The 21043-nt window shown below is 37.0% G+C and overlaps 1 protein-coding gene across 1 annotated transcript in view; it reads left to right on the plus strand.

Moving 5' to 3' along the window:
- The first annotated feature begins 8218 nt into the window (after positions 1-8218).
- The window catches only part of vstm2a (V-set and transmembrane domain containing 2A), a 37740-nt gene continuing 24915 nt past the window's right edge, over positions 8219-21043 (plus strand). The window contains exons 1-2 of the mRNA XM_079487552.1: positions 8219-8637; positions 9493-9662. Coding sequence (XP_079343678.1) covers positions 8559-8637; positions 9493-9662 — 249 coding nt within the window. The 5' untranslated portion in view covers positions 8219-8558. The remainder of the gene's footprint in view (positions 8638-9492; positions 9663-21043) is intronic.

The raw sequence follows: 21043 nt of genomic DNA on the forward strand, positions 1-21043 counted from the left end.
AGTTTCTTGTCATTGTGTTGCTGTGCAAAACTATATTATGTTTTAATGCGATGTTCTTAAATATTCACATAAGAAGTATCAGTAACACTTTACATCAAGATACCCATTATAAGAGATTCATAAATGTGTTTATTAATGATTAATAAGTAATTTACAAATGCATTATGAAGCAGTTATAACTTCATGAATAGATATCGGGATTCTAACGAATACCTGCCAAATAGTCCATTTTGAACTCACATGCTATAAATGATTAATAAATGTATTTATTCATTATTTATTTGACTTGAAAGCAGATTCATTATATCTTGATATTATCTGCAATATAGGCTGTCAGACTAGACACTGTAGGGTAATGTTGTTTTTTTGTCACACTTCAGTATAGGGGGCAACTCTTGCTATTAACAAAGCATTTACTACGACTTTTCCCGGAATGAATCCACATTTTTTTGCTTATTAATTGTTAGTAAGGTAGTTATTAGGTTTAGGGATTGGGAAGGATTAGGGTTGTAGAGCATGAACATGCAGAATAAGTACCTTATACGTTCTAATAAACAGCCAATATGCCAATAATATGCATGCTAATAACAACTAGTTAAAAGTTAGGATTGACCCCTTTACTGAAGTGTTACTGTTTTTCTTATACCTGCTCACTTTTTGGCAGGTATTTAATTAGAATCCCCATTTTTTATTCATGTAGTTATAACTGCTTTATAATGCATTTGTAAATTACTTATTAATCATTAATGAACACATTTTTAAATGCTTCATAAATGATACCTTAATGTAAAGTGTTACCAAATTAACGATAAAACAATCATTAAAAGAAAATAGACACAGCGCATTTTCCAGTGCATTTAATAAATAAAACCAATCAAAAAGTAATAAATAACTGCAAGGTTCTAGCCTTGCTACAATGATTATACTCCAACACACACCATCTTACCCTGATATCTAATATGCTTGATAATTAACTCCACATTATTATCTTACGATCATCAACACTTGTCAATACACAGTAAACAAACACAACAAATAATGCAGTGCCGTCAAGAAACAATAACAAATACAAACACTTGTAAATTAACCAAGAGGCCAATTGCATCAACCTCCGCTCCCTCATTCTTGCATTTTTATGGTCCTGTCGTTTGATTTCTTAAATTAAATTATTACATTAAATTACCGCCATTTTTAGGAAAATTTGAGTCTATCCACTCGCTGCTATAATGCTGCGTTCAAGTAGCCGGAAAACCACAAATTTGGCAACAAATGCAAAAATACTTAAAATGTTCTTTTGACTGGTTTTTTATGTTTTACAAGAAGCTCCGTGCAAATAAATCATAACTAGACGTCAAACTTGAACGTAACGTCAAATAACTTGTCTCACCGAGATCCGAAATGGATAACGTGCTCCGAGTTCACAGGTCGGATGTTCGACGTCGAGCGCCATTCCTGGCATAAAAGCACAAGGTGGACTTCTGAGTTCGACTTCACAACCAAACACGAGCACAAAGTGACACTAAAAGCTACTATCCAATACTGCTGTTATACTTAAGCAGAAATCTGACTATTAATTACTTTGCAAGATCAAGGTTTGTCAGTGATAATGTATTGTCATAATTGAGATAAACAGAACATAATGAAACGTTACATCTGTGTAATAAGAGCATTCTGGTGATCATTTTAGATTAATTTCAAAGTAAAAATGTTGCAGGCTATCTGTTAGTCATTCTGGAGACAGTAGGCCTATGGGACATAAATGACTGCCTGAAACCCATTTCCAGATGAGCTTTTAATTGCCACATTTCAAATGACTGAACATGCTTGACCTTCAATGTAAACATGCTTATTAAATACTAATTATTATACTCAACTAATGAATAACAGCTGATTTTATTTCTCATTTCAGAGCTGGTAGCCCAATGTGCCGTAAAGCTGCTCATGTCACAGACAGCTGCGCTCCGGGTCTGATAATAATCAGATTCTCCACAGACAGGCTGGGATTAGTATACTCAACAACCGTGACTTCAAAGTACATGTAATTCCAGTGTAAATGAAAACTCTAAATCCAATATGAAGTGGTAAGTCTGTCGTCTTTGTTCTACTTACTCTGGTTTTGCTGTTTGTGCCATGGAGGGTAAATATTCATTGCGGTTGTGGAGTGGAAAATACAGTGCCGTGAACAGCAAAACAGAACACCGGATCATGTCTCGCAATATAAGTGGCTATTGCCATCAGGGGCTGTGTATTAGCATATGGTAATATGAAATAAGTTTCAACTTGGCTTTCTCTGAACCTTCATATCTTATTTATTTAGTTTGAAAGACATACAATACAGTCCCAGGATATTGCTACTTATGTAGTCAAATTTCTGATGCATGATTGGTATCGGTGGCCACGAAACATTCTGCCGCTTGATGATTCGTTTGCTCAAATCAATATGCTGTTTGATTTCAGCACCTCTGAGATATATTGCATTTGTGGCCTATCGTTCACACTCGGTTATATACTTCATCACTTTCATTTTACCGTAGATATCAGTTCATAGTGAGAGAAGAGGAACTGTGGGGTAGAGAAATGAAAGATAGAAGAGAGACAGGCACAAAGAAAGAAATACAGTCAGACAGAAAAATTACAATACAAGAAGCCAACAGCACATATATATTTGTGTTATATATTTTATTTTGTGTCACCGTAGGCGTACATGTTTTATCGCTCGTTTTAAACTTTTATCTTGTAAATACCTTTCTGACTTAAATATTCATTGTCTATTTTGCATTTCCCAAATAATGTGACATTTTAACTGATCGTATGTCTTCTATAAAATTAAAGCACTCTATAGGTGATGAGAATTCGTACTTAGGACATATATTTATATATTATGATAAGGACTTACAGTTATAAATGATGGCAATGGTTGCATTGAAATGTACATTGTTCACATGGACATAAGCCTGCTCAACTTTAAACCCCACCATGAATTCTTTCATTGATTCAGGTGTAAAAAATGCTTCCCTAAAATGCTTTAGAAAGAAATGTTGAAACAGCTCGAACGCTGCAGACTCAATTGCTAGTTGTAGTATTTTCTCTTTAGACCTTCTTTATCATCTCTCTCTCAACTAACCGTTTTTTTAATGCATTTTACAGTATTGAATGACACGCCTCTGCGTTTTGTGAAAAGTTCACTGGTTCGTCTTTCAGCCAGGTGGGGTTTCGGTCGAGAAAGAAGGAAATAAACTCAATAACTGTGACCTAACTGTCAGTCATGTGTGCGCCAAGGCTCTCATTAAGCCTCCAAATACTTACAGCTTAACAAACACTGTGGCAAGGAGAGCCAAAGTCACTATACTGTATCAATGTTAATGTGATAGTTTAGCAAGCAGGCTCATTATTAATAGTGCTGTTTTTGTATTTCAGAACAGTACTATGGCAGTCAGACAGACAAACAAATGCTGTGTGGTTGCTTAGGATTTCTAACTGATAACAAGGGTGTTACTAGTGTTTTAAGGTGGTGCTTAGTAGTTTCTGGGGTGCCGTTGGTGAATGCATTATAGTGTATATACTGTAGAGCGATATCCTAATCTAACATCTATTTGGCATATTGAAGTAGTCTTTTTTCTTACTTCAGTGCAATGTCTGTGCTTTCTCTTTGAATATTTTTGTATCCCAGTTGTCCATGTTGCAATATTTATGATCCGGGTTTGTTTGGCATTCATTTTGATTCTGAAAGACAAATAATAAATAAATATATATAATGAAGCAGTGCATAATGCATAACAAAATGGAATGACTCAGATGGATGGACGCATGATGACTTCAGGTTAACATCAAATAAGATATAAAGGCTCTTTGAATTGAAAAACCTCTTGGGACCTCCTCACTAGTCTTTTTTAGGTCTGTCCCCATCACAAATAATCAGCTTAAATTTTCTGAACATGAGCTTGGTATAGAATCAACGTACAATGGTAGGTATGGGCCGGTATGAGACTTTGACGATATGACCATGTTTCCACGGTAAGGCAGTATTACAAATTCATCTTTAAAATGTGTTTTTTTAAATGCCTGGGTGAGAAACATTGAACACAATACATTCATTTTTTAGCAACACAAAAATGTATAACAGTAGTAAACAGGTATGTCAGGATAAACAGTAGTTCCTAAACCTTTTGGAAGCATGGCGACCATTACTAGTCATTTTTACATTCATTTCTTATATGCTTGCATACATATATAAATAAATTAAATGCAGATGAGCAAACAACAAATTAAGCATAATCTAAAAATTGCACAGAACCTGATGGATTCCTACGCTTTCCGTCTTTTATGAGACCTCAAAAACCTCATACCTTGGGAATGGTATAATAGAAAAAATAGAAATGCTTTTTATACAGTATACGTTGAAACCGGTGTGCGGCTCTTGCCTATATGGCAACACAACAGTCGGACTGTACCATTGTGAAATATATTTTAATTTATTTATATGTTTTGTCAAACACAAAAGGAAGTCTTCTTTGCATACAGCTAACATTGAAACACCTTTGTCTACCTAAAACAAATCAAGAGCAAAAAGATTTGCTTCATATTTACGGCCAGTGGTTTTGGTTCCAGAGCAAGGGTTATAATCTGGGGTCCGGGGACCCACAGGGGGCCTCCAGAATATTCCAAGGGGTCCCCAGAAAGGATTTTTGAGATACAAAAGACAAGTTGTAGAATTCCTCTGAAGATTATTACAGTTTAATTTCTTCAAACAATGTGCTGTCTTTATAATATCCCACCTACTATTTGTCTAACAGTTTAAACGCTTCTTTATTCCAAGAATAAACATTAAATTTAGAAAGGGGGTCCCTCTCAAAAGTTTCATCATATTTGGGGGTCTGAAAGGGGTTTTAAAACCCCTGTTCTAGAGTGTCTCTGAACGTAGCATGCTCATTCAAATATGCTAATAATTACACTTGTTTACCTGCAAGCTGCCTGATTACTTGAAATATAGCCCAGTTCATACGTTTGTTTCTATTATCTTTATGAAGAAAAAGAGCTGTGTGAATGAAAATTAAAAAATTCTGTATCATAATTGAAGAAATTTTACTATAAAACATGACAAAAATGATGCTTGGAAAGAATGTCATGTTTTAATTTTGGTTAAAGTAATTGAAAACAGTTCTAATAGGAAAGTATTATCAAGTGGTAATTAAATCTACAGTAAGTTACTGGCAAAGTTTTACAGTGTACATTTGAAGTGATATTGTGGCTTGTGGTTACGGGCTGTCATCTTTAAAATACACTTCCTTCTTGCTGACCAAAGTTATGAGCAAATATGTTTTTCTCCTTTTAATTCTGGTGGTCGGGTCATTTTGATCGGACACGGGCTGGTTTGATTCTTCCTCCCTTTTAAAGTGCCATCCAGGTCTTCTTCACAATTACCATGCAGCCAAGTCTGTGAAATCCAGACAACTTCTGCAGTTTTGTGTATAGTGTAGTGTGAGTAGCATTCCCTTGCCAAATCTTTTCCTTCGAGTCGGGCCAACATTCGCACGCCAAGCAAAGTCTGCCATTTTGGACTGTGTGACAAATGATGGCGCTTCATGACTGGCTTGCAAAGTGTTATGATATCTCATGCTGTGCAGCCACACTCCAGACCCTCCAGACTTTGAATCGACATAACATTTACCATCATGTAAAGATTTAGGAGGGGGAATGGACAGGCATTTAAAAAAAATTAATTGTACATATGGGATGCATCGTCAAATGAGTTGACCGTTGATTTTTCTTGTTCCTCTTGAGCAGCACCCAGCTGACATTTAATACAACACCATTGGCTATAATTAATTTTCCATGGTACGGTCTATTCAATAAACCCCCTAAGGCTCGCACCTCTCATTTGTCTAATGCAAGCGCTATTAGCAATGACTAAGTATTAGGCAAATCTTTATTTACAAGCCATTGAGAACGTTTTTGCTTGTCATGCCTGCAAAACAGGTCAGTGTGGCGTGATTTATTGAAGGGCAACAGATTGAGATACAAGACACTCAGTCAGTTAGTATTATGCATGCTGATGCTAATACCTCCCACCATGATCGACAGAATTCTCTAGTCCTTATGAATGATGTCGAAAGCACCGGATATTGATTTCTCTTCTGTTTTTGTTCCCAGTGGGCCACTAAACCCGGTTATGGCATCGTTCATTTCTCTACATAGATTCATGGATGCTCTACATCAAATGTGTCCTTGGATGTGTCTATGGAATGTATTGCAAAGCTGCTCGCATTGTACATCACTGCAGATGTGAGTCTTAGACATAAGAAGAACTTGCCTTTCCACAAGGTGAGACTGATGTATGGGTGAATCTACAGTATATTGTATTATTAGTGATGATGTACCTTTACTGATGACATTTTTGACTTCTATTTCACTGAAAAGTAAACGTCCTACATTGACATTGTCCAGATATATCCATTGATTACCACATTAAAAGAGCACATGTTTGATGTGGGCATTATAACATAGTTTTTCTTCTTCAATACTCTTATTAAACTGATCAAATGATCTGCCCTGTATAATCTAAGTCTTAATGTCTTTGCAATAAATAAAAACCTTTAGCCAGTGGAATGTAGTTGTAAATTGAAGTCATCCTCACAGTGGGCATCAGTAGTCTGTGTTAGCCTCATCCTATCACGATGATGTGCATCAGAGAGCAAGTTATCGGACTGGGTATAAAAAATTTATTCTGAGTGCACTGAAATAAATATCACAGATGCTGAACACAATTTACATTCCCGCCATCATCATCAGAAAAAAGTACAATTATTTTTCCCTGCACTTTGCTCGGCTCAAAGAGATTTGAGGGGTGAGTGAGTATCGAAGTACCTGAGCTGCTTTCTTTACTGGCTTATGTTAAAATGCTGATTTCAGGTTTTACTCCAGTGGGGCTCAGGCATGCATCGCATCATAGGCCTAGGAAGTGCTCTGAATGGCTGGGGTTAGGAGCTATTTATGGAGACAGCTGCCCATACACTGTAGACTGCGAGTCAGCTGTTTCGCTTTGGAGACGGGCAGTAATTTGATCATAAGACGTAGTCCACATCAAACTATCACCTGTATTTTTTAGGTCACACAAGAGCTGGATCATACCTGTTATGCTGGACCGGCTGAGCTAGCTTTAAATAAACTACAAGAACATTATTATTATTTTTGCATATGGGAAAGGTCAATCGCAGGCAAACTTTTAATTATAGCTGGATAATAGAGTACAGAACTATTCAGATACCTAAATGAATGGACCACAATGGAATCTTAATGAAAATATGAATTTAGTTTACATGATGGTGTGAAAGTATTTGATGTTCTTTTGAAATTTTGATATATAGATTTGTTTTATTTTAATGAATAGCACATGGCAAAATGGTAATATCCGAGGATTGAAACGTTTTGAAATTCACCCAATTCACTTAATTTGTGATAATTGCAAATTGCCCACAAGTTAAAAAAACTGCACTTACAAAAAATATTAGGATGTAACATGATAGGGACATACATATCTTTGCTCAGATTTTGGCATAACACATAAATTACTTGGCTATACGAAATAACCAAATGTAGATGTCTCTGTACGTATGCAGACACGTGTGACAGTGTGTCTTTCGACGTTGGGCTATTTATACTGCACGAGTACATGTGCTGGATCAAAAAATAAGAATAATACGACAACTCAGCTGCTTTATTTCAATGGTCTATTCCCAAGTTACACATGTGTCTAAGTTCATGCACAGTATTATATTGTGTTTTATTGTACCGTGCACATAAAGAAGGGACGCTTTGGTGATTTGAGAACATTTTTACTCCTACACTCTCTCTCTTGAGTATAAGAGTTGAGTATAGATTATTTCAAATGACAGATAACATGCATGAGTTTGAGTTTAAATGGTGTGTAAATGGAGCATTACTGTCCATTTGTGAGGATGGTGAAATAATGTTTAACTGGTGATGCCTGGTGGCTATTTTGAGTAGTTTTTTCCTTTGTTTCCTTTCCTTTCTTTCTTTCTTTCTTTCTTTTTTCTTTTCTTTATTTCAATAGTCCCTAAACACATTGCAACATTGTGTTTGGTTTAATGTAGTGGATTTCTGGATGTTGTAATAAAGTATGTTAAAAGTCAAAAGTCCCTCTCTCTCTCTCTCTCTCTCTCTCTCAAAAGAAAACTCGGAGTGATGCAGATTTCCGAGTAGAGCTCGTGAGTCTCTCTCGGCTCTTTTCGCCTGAGCACGGCGCGCGCAATAGGGCGCTTGTGAGAGCCGCACACTGACGTTTCACAGGCTCAAAAGAGAGAGAGAGAGAGAGAGAGAGAGAGAGGGCATCATTACTTCATCAACACCTTACAGAGACAGTCGAGAGCCTTGAGCATCTGTGTGTAAGTTCAGGAGCGACTTTTGCGCCAGAGTTGCAGCATGTTTCCCACTCGGCGTCTCGAGTCCAGTCATAACCACATGGCTTTTGCTTAATGCGTTGAACATTTCTGGAGGACATTTATTATTCCGGCTAATGTGAGATCACAGTTTTCATTGGAATGATGTGGACCTTACATGACGGTGTTGGATTTGTGCTCTTTTCCTGTTTGTCAATTCAAGTTGGATTTTCTCTGGACGGTAAGAATAAAATATTCACCTGGCATCCGAGGGGTTTCCTAATGCTATCCCGACTTTTAAATGCGTTGGATTTGACACCCAATTATCGTTCAAGGATACTATAAATATGTTACCATTCTCGTCTATTTTACGTTTAAAAACAGTTGCTGTATTTGTATTCTCGTTGTACTGTAAATTATAAATTAGTGATAAAAGTTACGCGAGCGTGTTATTCGTGATGCGAGGTAGAAAATCAACTGTTGATTGCGGATCAACTCAAACGCTGGCATGATATTGTCTCTTTCTGTATCCTTTCCCTTATATGAACAAATACTGTGTTCTAAAACAACATTATGTAGTAAATGGCTGATTTTGAAGGGACGGCATGCGCGACTTGCATCTCAAGTGGCGGATGCTCAGAATTGGGCTTCGTTAAACGGACTGCGGTTGTTTTTCAGCACCACGGACAGCTCTCATTAATCGCGCCGTTATAAACCAGGACACGGAGGGGAAGTCCTCGATTTTTAACAACAGAGGCACTGCTGCATGAACAGATCGATACTTGTCTGAGAGTCTCATTAAAGGAAATCAAATCAGAAGAGCTAAATCGTTGCAAAATGAATTTCTTGTTTTGAAAAGTCCCTCCTTTAACGAGACCGCTTTTCGTTTTCTCATCTAATAAATTGTTTTAACATAATATTCATCATTTACATCCGACATTCGACCAAGTATTGAGCAAATTATGTTTCAAATATATCATGATTATAATTTTAAGAGTCTAGGCGGGTACTTCAGACGATCTGGCGGTTTGGCATGACTGACACGATGTAGGACCCATCGTTAAGATAAGGTTAACTTGTTACGTTTCTCTTGCAGGAAAGTTTACCGATTTACCGTCTAACATCACGGCAAGGGAAGGACAGAACATTGAAATGGCATGTGCATTTCAAAGTGGGTTGTCCTCGGTTTACTTGGAGATCCAGTGGTGGTTTATTCGTGCTCCAGAGGAACCGATTACAAGCGAGGAGGATGAGGACGACAAAGAGGTAATGACATTAAATGCGTTTAGATTGGGGAAGGTCTCATTGTTCGTAACTGGGTTCCATAACTTCCCAGTGTGCAGTAGAATTTTCTTACAACGTATTGAATATATATATAATTTGAAAACAGCCGTTTTAAGTTAAATTGCGTCCTTGGCATTTTGCACATATGTTTGTATCCGCTCCCCCATCTTCCCCACGCCTACGTTACGCACCCTTCTTTCCCTTCTGCTTCTTTTGACGAAAATGCAAAAGTTGTACTGATGGTAAGAAATTATTGGACACCGTTTTTTCTTTTATGGAATGTCCCTGTAATATGCTGCAGAAAGGCTGCTTATGTGTTATGAAATGTTTTGCAACTAATTCTCTACTGCTGCTTAATGATGAGTTTAACTTGTGTGCCAAGTGTCCCTTTGAAAGGCAGTGCGCAGTTTTCCTGTGTTTTCACTCATGTGTCCATAACCCTGCACAGCATGTCAAAACATGCACATACACAATACACAAACAACACAGCACAACAGAACACAACACACTTCAATCTAATCAGTGGTTTTGCTCCAGGAATTTCTCTTGCACGCAGAAGCCTGATTTACTCGTCTTGATTCATTCTGAATGTAAGACTCCTAAGGCTTTGAGTTCCACAGCAAAATTGCTGTGACACACTCATTTTGAGATCACTGGTTTTATATTGAAAGACAAGACGTAGAACCGAGGCCTATCTTGGAACATCGAGCTTCCATGCATGCATATGTGAGCCGCCACTGGCTGAATGTCAAGAAGTCTGTGTGTGGCTGCCTGCGTCTTTGTTTTGAGACACACATGCAGTGGACGCGTTCCCTGTGTGATATGGCGTGACATGTTTAATGAAGAACACTATTTCAGATCAACGATGTGGTGTGTAATGTCAACAATTATCAAATCTGAGTCACGGCTTGCATTTATGTACGTGTCACTGTGGTGGTATTACCTTGTCAAAGTGCTTCACAAACGCCAGTGTTCTGAGTTTCTGGCAGGTTTGTGAGATGCCTTTAGGAAGTGAAAGCGTGTTGGTGAAGATATAGTCAGTTGTATTAGTGTCATCACCATTGGAGTCTGGTTAGCATTCACTTGCTCTGTGTTTGTTCCGTGAAGGCATTTTGCACTTTTTCATGACTGACATCAAACAAGTTTTTTTTTGCATTTGATAAATGCCTTTTGTTCGCTCCTCATGGGGAAAAATTTCTCATGGGGAAAAAAAAGGCCTTTTTCCCCATGAGAAATCTGCTCAGATTTAATTCTGCTATTACCGAACCATTGTTGTCTCTCCTCATGCACAAATTGCCAACGCTTTGATCCATGGGATCTATCAATTTGGAGCGTTCTGCCACAATGGCAGAAGTTGTAGTGCAGAATGTGGCATCGTTCACCAAAACTCATTCTTTTTAAACCATTGTGCCTCAAATGACATGCAGCTGAGACCCTGGCGAAGCCAAGTCTGACGAAAATGAGGATTGAAGAGACATCATATAAAAAGACATCCACGACAAGTCAGAATAATAAGATGGGTGACATCGGCAAATGGTTTCTGATATATAATATCAAAGTGTTCACCTCTGTAGAGTGGCTATTAGGAATGATATGTGGGTTTCTGCACGGCATGGTGGAGGTGGAGGAAGACTCGCTAGTCTGCAGTGGTGCCATCTCTGTGACAGTTATAATGTATAATGGAAATAATCCATACCCCGAATCAGCAGGCGTCAATATATTATAGCCATGGCTGTTTCTGACACTGTGGCTGATATTGAAATACAGGGAGCCGTCCGAGTTCACATTTCTATGAATAGGGATGAATGAGGCATAGTACACACTTTCTTTTCTGATGGCACGTAAGGGTTCACCGCTGGCTAGGCCAAACCGTTTTTTTAATATTTCAATACACACCAATAACAATTCCTGAAAGCCAGTTTGATAAGTCTATTCCAATATTACCATATTTGGATAAACAAGGGATGGGTACATGTCTAATGTCCCAAAGCAAGACAAGAAGCCATTTATCATAGGAGCTATGTTCCAAATAAATGCAAATGATTATGTAATTTCCAATTTGCACAACAGTTTTTTTACAAACTTAAAATGAAGCTACTGGGGCATGGGCTCAAAGTTAATTTACTCATTCATTTGTTTTCGGTAATGCGGCGTCTTATTTTGTAAGTAAATTTAATTCATCCAGAGATTCAGAAGGATGTTTTGCCTAAATATGACGGAACATTGTCCACTGTCGGGGCAGAAATAAGCCCAGGAGAGTCTTACATCACAACAAAGGGGTTTATGTCACAATAACAGCCGGCTGCTTGCACATTATCCCGCTTATTACATGGCTACTTGCCACATGAGAAAAAAATGTGAATTTGAAATATATTAGTTTTTTACCGGATGCAGATCTACCGCAAAGAAAAGCCATTTACCTTTGGTTTTAAGGTAAGACATGTTCAAATGTCATCATATGTAAATATAATATATTACATGTTATTGAAAGATATGTTTATATTTAATTTAATCAAAAAATAATATATCAAAAATATCTGCCAAAATTATTTTTGAGAGGTTGCTATCTGGGAGTAACGAACCTGCAAATGTCACGACTGGCCAATCAGAATCAAGCATTCCAACAAGCCATGTAATAAGAGAAAATAAGACACTATAAATGTGACTCATCCTATTTTCCCGAACATATTTTTATCATAACTATGCTTTTGTACTAAGACGACTAGTCATAGCAAAACCTCAAATCATGTAATTATGACTGTACATCACACATTCGCCAGGGCCATAGAAATGGCATTTCAAGTCTGGAGCAATTTACATTTCTTGACCGGCTGCACAATGTTGTTATCTTGGCTTCAGTTATTAACCTTTACATTTATAGTTGCAGACACTTTCACAGTCACCACAGAAATGCGTTGTAATAACAATCATTAAAACTGTGAAAACCATCACCAAAAGATCTATGCAAGATATTTGCAGAACACAAAAACATTGCTAATAAAAATAAAGCAGTCTTTGCCATAATGACCTCAACAAAAAGTTAAATGTGATTGTGTTTTGTATAGACAAGTGCACTGTGTAATGGCACGTTACTCTACCTTTCCTGATCCTCATCTTTGACTTATTTTTAAGGGATAAATTACCATTGGCAGTTCAGACAAGAAAATAACAGTTCTTACTGCTTTAGGAGGAAAGATCTGTCAGTATGTAATCATAATATGCACGTACAGTGTAAGCTGTGAGACAGGAGCATGCCCAGTGAAGCACAGCGAGTATGCAGTACATTAATGGAGCGTGCTTCCTGTGCCGTATAATTTCACCCAGTCATGAGTCACAATCAGTTTACATCATAGTTTAAATCCTTTTTAAGAATACAATTTCTTTTGTGATATAATGTTGATGATCTCCTTACTTTAAACACATAGCAGTTTTCACGTTACAATGTAATACTGTTGTTTGTACTTATAGTTTCAAGTAATGTTTCGTCATAAATACTTGATTTTTTCAGTTTCGAACCCATTCATTTAAAATCTTAGGAAATGTAACTTTTTAGCCTATAAAATGAATTAGCCGGTAAATTTAACACACTTTAAAATCCAAGTGCCTTTTACTGTACTTTAATAAGTGGTATCCATAAGCCTTGGTCCATGAATATTTGTATTTTTTATTAAGAACTGATGGGACATTTATGCAAGCAAATACTTGTTAGAGGTTTAAGATCTTTCTAGAGTTCTTGATTTTTTTTTGTAAAAATCTGTGAAGTCACTGATTGATTTGACAAACATGGACGTTGTTTAAGTCATATAAACTATATTTCTTTATAAAATAATTAAGATATGTGTCAGGAATGTATAGGGTTTGTATTTCTGTTGAATATACTATATATTTCTGTTATAATATCTTCACAATATACTGTACATTACATAAGCACAGAGTTCAGTCAAATCAATAATTTACCGTAAATTTAATAAACGTAAAAGTCGTCAATGTCCTTCCATTATATTATTTTGTGCTTTTAGTTTTCGTCACAAACCATTATTAGTCACCCTTCATGTTTGTCACTGGGTTTTGCAAAAATGTAGCCAGCACAAAGCATTAAAAGTCAACTTTGACGACACAGAATATTACCATTTAAAAGTAGCAGTTTTAGAGTTATTGTTTCCTAAAAACAGCACATTTTGGACATCAAAGGTTTTTTAAGGACAGCGACGATGGGCAAGTTTTGGAAGACTCCATTAATCAATTTAATAAAAGCAACAAGTGTACTCTGTCAGTAACAGTCAACATATAAGTGTTTTTACTGCACAAGGGCGTTTGCTTGATATTCTAATAGTACTGTATACAGTATTTCTCTTGGCCCCTTACTGTACATCTGTAAATCTTTACTCCACTAAAATCATTGTCTACAGCCCTAATCAACACTACAGTACAACACAGTCCATATTGATCCTAGTCCTTGTAGAACTTTCTTGAACCTTCGATTCTGACCGACACAGTTTTTATTTGTCCTTCAACTTTGACCAACTGTTATTGACCTAAATTAAGGCTGTTTCGATACTTTTTCCTTAACTTACAGCCACTTCTGCTGATACGGGTGCTGTACAAGGACCAGACGTTCTGTCACTTAAGGTTTCGCACGAGCGTCTCATTCTCCCAATCAAAATGATGGCCTGATCTACACCGCATACTCCCAACAAGTACAACTAATACAAAATCCATACCATCCAGTCTGCTTCGCTCTTCAGCCCAATTACCAGCCAGTCCTCTGTCTGAGTTCCCCCGTCAGACTTTTAAAGACAATAAGCTCTGAAGGTCAATGAAGGCTTGTGGCTCCAATAGGCGCATTCATCAGGCTGTGCCATTGTTAGGCCAGGACACAGTCATAATCGATGTAATGCTGTTCTGATTAGGCTTTCCATCTGTGAATCGGACAGGGGTTGGGACAGGCCGTGTCTATTTTTGCTGTGATATTTGATGTTGTACTCTTGGTGTAGCCCCAAGGCCAAGTTACATCAGGACGGGGGGATCTAAAAAGTCACACAAAGTTAGACTTCAGTGCAGTCAGACCTGGTTTTACATTTACACTCAAGAATGAATGTCAATAATGACAATGATATTGCATCACGGTATGGCTTAATTGAAAACCTTGTGTGGCGGTTATTAGAGCGGGTTCATTTCTAGCAGTGGCATAAACTGGGACCGGTAACTCACAGTGGGCTTTAATGAAAAGCTTACTTGACACTTACAACTGCATAACACAAATTAATACGTACGAAATTGCATTCAAATCTCAGAAGCCGCAAATGTGTAAGTCACTCATTCTCACACAGGCTGAGGGTTCATGGATGTGCGTGCGCAGTCTAATTCTTTTGATGGTTATAAAAATCAGCTTACTAACCTAATGTGAGCACCACAAGGGAATCTATAATGAAAAATATGTCTGTTAGCTTCAGCCACAATTTTTCATTAGCTATACTTGGTTAGACGGTCTTAGTCCCATTGGGCTTTAGCATTGAAATGGATGTCCAGGTCTTTGAAGATGGTTGATAATAAGAGTCGGGAGATTAGAGAGACAGTTCTCATGTCTGAGACATGTTACTGTATAAACAACCACTGATTTTAAATTGACATTAAGCAAATGTAGATTTTGACCATAGCCTATAGGATATCTCACAATAGTTATTAGAAAAGGAGATACTGTGTGTGTCCTCACAGTTTTCTCTTTTTTTTAATAAATGGTTTCAGCTGAACAAAAATGCATTAACATGGGCAGACTTAAACCCTGCTGGTAGAGCGGATACCATATAGTACTAATATCATGTTTTATCATTTATGGCCATTCAAACATACAGTAGTGATTTTACTGCTTATTAGTACATATACTGTTCATAATAGTACTTAAGATTGTTATATTAGTTCCATTAATAATGCAGTATTGTGGTGTATTAGATGGCTTGTGGGCTCTTTTGCATAATATCATCTTCCTGCTGTGTTCCGTCACATGATTAATATGACTCATAAGGTCACATTATTGTCAGACTATGTCTCCTAGTGATGCTGTACCAGTTATGATAACCTGTAATGGATCCATAAGAACTTCTATATTGCTTTATTATTGCACGTCTGACTAATCTCTAGAGGAAGAGGATTATAATGAACCATTTCAACCAGGCTTTTAAATGCCGTGACTTCAGAACCCATCCATCACAGGCGACATACTAGGCAAAATAATAAATGTTCTGCCTGCCACATTGATGGCATGGTACTTGTTTAAACATCTTAATGCACAATGACATATAAACCTCATTGTCATTGACGAGCTGTGATAACTGAACAATGGAAGCCCCTCTCAGGAATGAACAGTCATAAAGTTGGCATCGACTGATCCGCTTAACGTATTTAGCTGGCGCCAAAACCTGGTTGGCAAAAAACATTCATAATCTCACAAAAAAAACAAGAGAAAGAAAACCCTCAGTGGCTTGATTGGTGATGTGAAGTGAAGCTTCGGTAGAAACGTGCGTAGGCGGCCGCTCTTTTAATCTCAACCCTGGGCCGTTGAGGATTTGGAGATCGCAGCATAATGGATTCTTTCCACAACTACCATAGCCTGATGAAAAAGAGAAAGGCTGCAAACAGTTTCCCGGAGAGAGAGAGAGAGCGAGAGAGAGAGAGAGAGAGAGAGAGAGAGATGGAGGAAAGAGAACATGGTGTTGCTGGACAGAGGATCGTGTCAGAGGAGGAGGAATCTGCAACCATGTAATGAAGAGAAGAAATGCCAGCAGCACAGTTCAATTCAATTTAGAGGATCAAATACATTTCGTTGCACTGTACTTGCATGTGTGTAATGACAATAAATTGAATCCAATCCAAAAACAAAAGTGGTTGCCTTTGAAGACATTGGGAACTGTGGGCCCCAATTAGTGAATGACTTGCATTTGATCTCTCTATGTCCCCCACCCGGAACCAAACCGACTTTTCTGCAGGTGCATGTGTGTTCCCATCAGTCTCTGCTGTATGATACGAACTCAATGAATTTTGTCTCGAACAACATTGTTTTGAAGAAACGAGAGGGAAAGATCAGAAAAGCGTCTCTGGAGTTCTTGTTCGGGGAGGTCTTCGGTATTTTCAGTTGAGCGTTTTTTTTGGTTCATGCACTTTTTTCAGCTGCTCTTATCTCTCTTGTCAGATTAGGCAAATCTCACCTCAGCGGGAAATTGCTAATGGATTTTGACTGATTGGAATCCCAGGACAGCTAACGTTTGATTCCACTGAAGGATAACACGAAGGCAGCATTTTGGAAGTATTGGATGGTACCTAAACTTCAGGAGGAAGGTGGAGAAAATTGTTATTTACGGTGCTTGTAAGACAGCAGCGCTGTATTGATATTTTTAACATTCTTTCTGCAGTCTTCTAAAAGCCTGTACCAAAAATGTACCCTTTAAAAACCATCATCATTTGCGAATGTTGGTTGTCAGCACAGCATGGGCAGTGTGAATTGTAGACTGAAAATATTGCAAATGAAAAGATTAATTTGTCAAGAGTATTTTTTATGAGATTTTCATTATATGGCCGTGTAAGTGTCAGACATGAAAAGGCCATTCGTTCAGTCAAATGGTTGTTTCTCAACACTCGCTTGGCATGTGACAGGGACAACATGTTTTTCTATAAGGCAAATCAAATAAACCTAAACATGCACCACGTTACAGGAAACAAAGATTAGAGAAAATGTTGAATAGTTTTGTTGGGGAAAAGAGACATTGGAGTATCCATTAATATCTAGCTCTGGTTCATTAACTTCAATATTTAAGTATATTTTAGGGTCAGTTAGAAGAAGAGTTAACTCATCAAAATTATGGATTACAAATGTAATTATTGGGCTGTCAAAATATGATATTTTTAACAAACTCATTCACGGTACTAACATGATCACAATATCTATTGATTTTTGTTATTAATAAATAAAGCTGTTAGTCAAGTTAATATTTAGCTTCTATTGTGTTTCCTCCTATTTTGACAAACAAATCACACTTAAAATTCAAGTGTAAGCATTAGAGCATTAGTCTGTAGCATTGTGGCTCTTAAAGGGACAGTCCACCCAAAATGTTAAATTCGGTCAACTTTTACCCACTCTCGAGTTATTTCAAATCTGTATACTGTATACCGTATTTATTTATTTTGATCAACGCAGAGAAAGATATTTGAAGGAATGCTTGTCCCCAAACAGTTATTGGCCACCATTGACCACCTAGTTGGGAAAACGACAATGGTAGTCAAAAGTGCCCCAGAACTGTTTGCTTTCCTACATTCTTCAACATATATTTTTTGTGTTTTAAATGTTTTAAACGGGTGCTGAATTATTTACAATATTAGCATAAGTGTCAAATTGACATAATATGGATACCTGGCGATACCTGTATATTGTGATACTAAATGAGAATTATGTTGTGATTAAAACATCCAAAAGAAATAAAAACTAGGTCTTCAAAGTAGCCACCATTTACAATGTGCCTAGAATATAATTTTCTTGTGGTTTTGTTTTGATCTTGTTAGTATTGAATGAGTTCCCATCTATTCCGGGCTCTCATTCTCTGTTTCTTCAACATTGGTTATTTATCTATTACCGTATATTATATACCCTCATCGTTTACATCCCGAGAAGGTAGAGACCATTTTCACAGAATCATTGTGAATTATATCAAAATTAAGCAATGAGGTGAGATTATTTCCCCCAACACAAGTATTCATCAGAACTTTATTAAACTGCGTCAGTCTAACTGATCTCCCAAGACTTTAATTAAACATCAGTGAATGATTTATTCAACATGTGGGATTTACTTACCTGTAACATCACAACCTACCACGCTGCAAATCCTACAAATCCCCAACCTGTTCAAGATAATGATCTTCTCTGCAGCAATTTCCATCTCCGTGTGCCCATGAACATAAATGGACCACCAAAAAACACATTTTCTTGCATAAAAGCTGACAAAACTCAGACAACGATGTGTGGTATTCCCTGCTTTAGCTTCAAGAAACATACCTTTCATGCTTTCCTCCAAATAAAACGAGTAGAAGTTTCAGTCCAGGAAAGTGTTAATCTAGCTAGCCTTTAGATCAGATTTCAGTTTCAAATTGATTACACAAACAGTCAAACTGTTGACACTGCAAGGAACTGATGATGTGTTGCTTGAGGCTGTGTACCATGGAGATCTATAATACCTGTTATCATTCTCATTGATCTCTACGCAGTTCCCCAGCTAGCGCACAGGGAGTTACGTGACCTGCCTAAACCATCCTTTTAGACAGAAGTTTCTCAGCCAATCGTCCGAGCTGTAAATTGCCATGTGATCACTTTGGGGGGACAGGAATTGGACATTTTGCTTTCTTCTGGTTCCATCAGTCAGTCAGCACTGCCCCTTCTATCCAGGGGTGTGATGTCAAATGCTGTAGGCGTTGGAAAATATAGAGAAAGTCAAATTCATTCTACCAGGACCCAAAATGATGGTTACTGGAAATGTACTAAAATGTGATGAAAAAAATCAATAAAATGAATATAAACAAAATATGAATACTGTAGGTTTATGTTGCACAGAGAACAATGATCGATATGGACCAGTCGGTGTATGTTATATGCGTCAGTGTCATTCCACGGTTTTGATAAGTTTACTATTATTCTAAAAGGTAAAAAGAATTAAGAAGTAATAAATGACCCTAGTAATAAGTGATCCTTTATTTTATAGGTGGTGTATAGCCCTTGAGTAAAAGTGTCTGCAAAATGTTAGAGGTACCAGTATTTCTGCATTCATTTAGCTCATCCTGGCCTGCTCTTCAACTTTATCGTGATGCAACAGTCAAACAAAATCAATCTTATATTAATAAGCCCACAAATAATTACAATTTTGTCAATACTCATCAAAAGATTCACACGGATGGCTGGATAATGTACGTGAACACATAAGGGCTAATGACTTTTCTAAAGGCTAACTGAAGTTTGGTGTTCAGATCGATGAATTGAGATTGAAGGTTCAAGGTTGGAAGCATCGGCCCTGTTGAAATGTTGAAAGTAGGCAGGCATGACAAGTAAGCCACATTGAGCCATTGTGGGGATTTACACACATATATATATATATATATATATATATATATATATATATACAGTATATATATGAAGAGTTTATTTACAAAAAGATATAACTCTTCTTAAATCATGTTTTTTCATTGTGCATCAATCAAACTGCAGTTGGTTTATTTTGATTTAAGCCATAATAACTATAAAAATATAGCTAACTAACACAATAAAACACGATAAAAATATGATAACATAATAACAAAATAAGACTTCTCTTTTTGGAAATAAACTCTTCATATGCAGTATATATTGTTAATGTATTGTTAAGGAGTGCATGTGGAATAGTAGATTGAGAATAATGTAATTAATACATTTATTTAAAATAATAATATATACCGCATTTAAATATATAAAATAATTTATTTATTAAAAAACACAGAAAATTGTTGCAGTTTAGTTACTTTGTGAACTTTATTCATGAAAATTGAAATAAGAAATTTTCCTGTAATTTTCTCACCCTCATACCATCACGGCATATAGTTATTTTTAAACAATTATGCTTTGTAATGCTATTTTATATTTGAAATGCATTTTTGAAGTCTATCATAAAATCAATAAGATATATCAATAAGACTGCAGTGGGTTAATATGTGTTTTTGTGTAAAAAAATGATTCATATTTTCAACTAAACTATAAACATTGGATTCCAGGCTAACATTCATTTTCATATTCACAAGAGTCAAGTTCACTCTGCCTTTCAATGTAAACATTTTATAATGCTCAAGTGAAAATCTTGCGATTACAATATGGAGACGTGTTATTTGAAAACTTTTCTAACTACACTCACCTAAAGGATTATTAGGAACATCATTTGTTTGACCCCCTTTCGCCTTCAGAACTGCCTTAATTCTACGTGGCATTGATTCAACAAGGTGCTGAAAGCATTCTTTAGAAATGTTGGCCCATATTGATAGGATAGCATCTTGCAGTTGATGGAGATTTGCGGGATGCACATCCAGGGCACGAAGCTCCCATTCCACCACATCTCAAAGATGCTCTATTGGGTTGAGATCTGGTGACTGTGGGGGCCATTTTAGTACAGTGAACTTATTGTCATGTTCAAGAAACCAATTTGAAATGATTCAAGCTTTGTGACATGATGCATTATCCTGCGGAAGTAGCCGTCAGAGGATGGCTACATGGTGGTCATAAAGGGATTGACATTCTGTTTACTCCAAATTCTGACTCTACCATCTGAATGTCTCAACCGAAATCGAGACTCATCAGACCAAGC

Source organism: Barbatula barbatula, assembly GCF_947034865.1.
Source record: "Barbatula barbatula genome assembly, chromosome: 23".
NCBI classification, from domain to species: domain Eukaryota; kingdom Metazoa; phylum Chordata; class Actinopteri; order Cypriniformes; family Nemacheilidae; genus Barbatula; species Barbatula barbatula.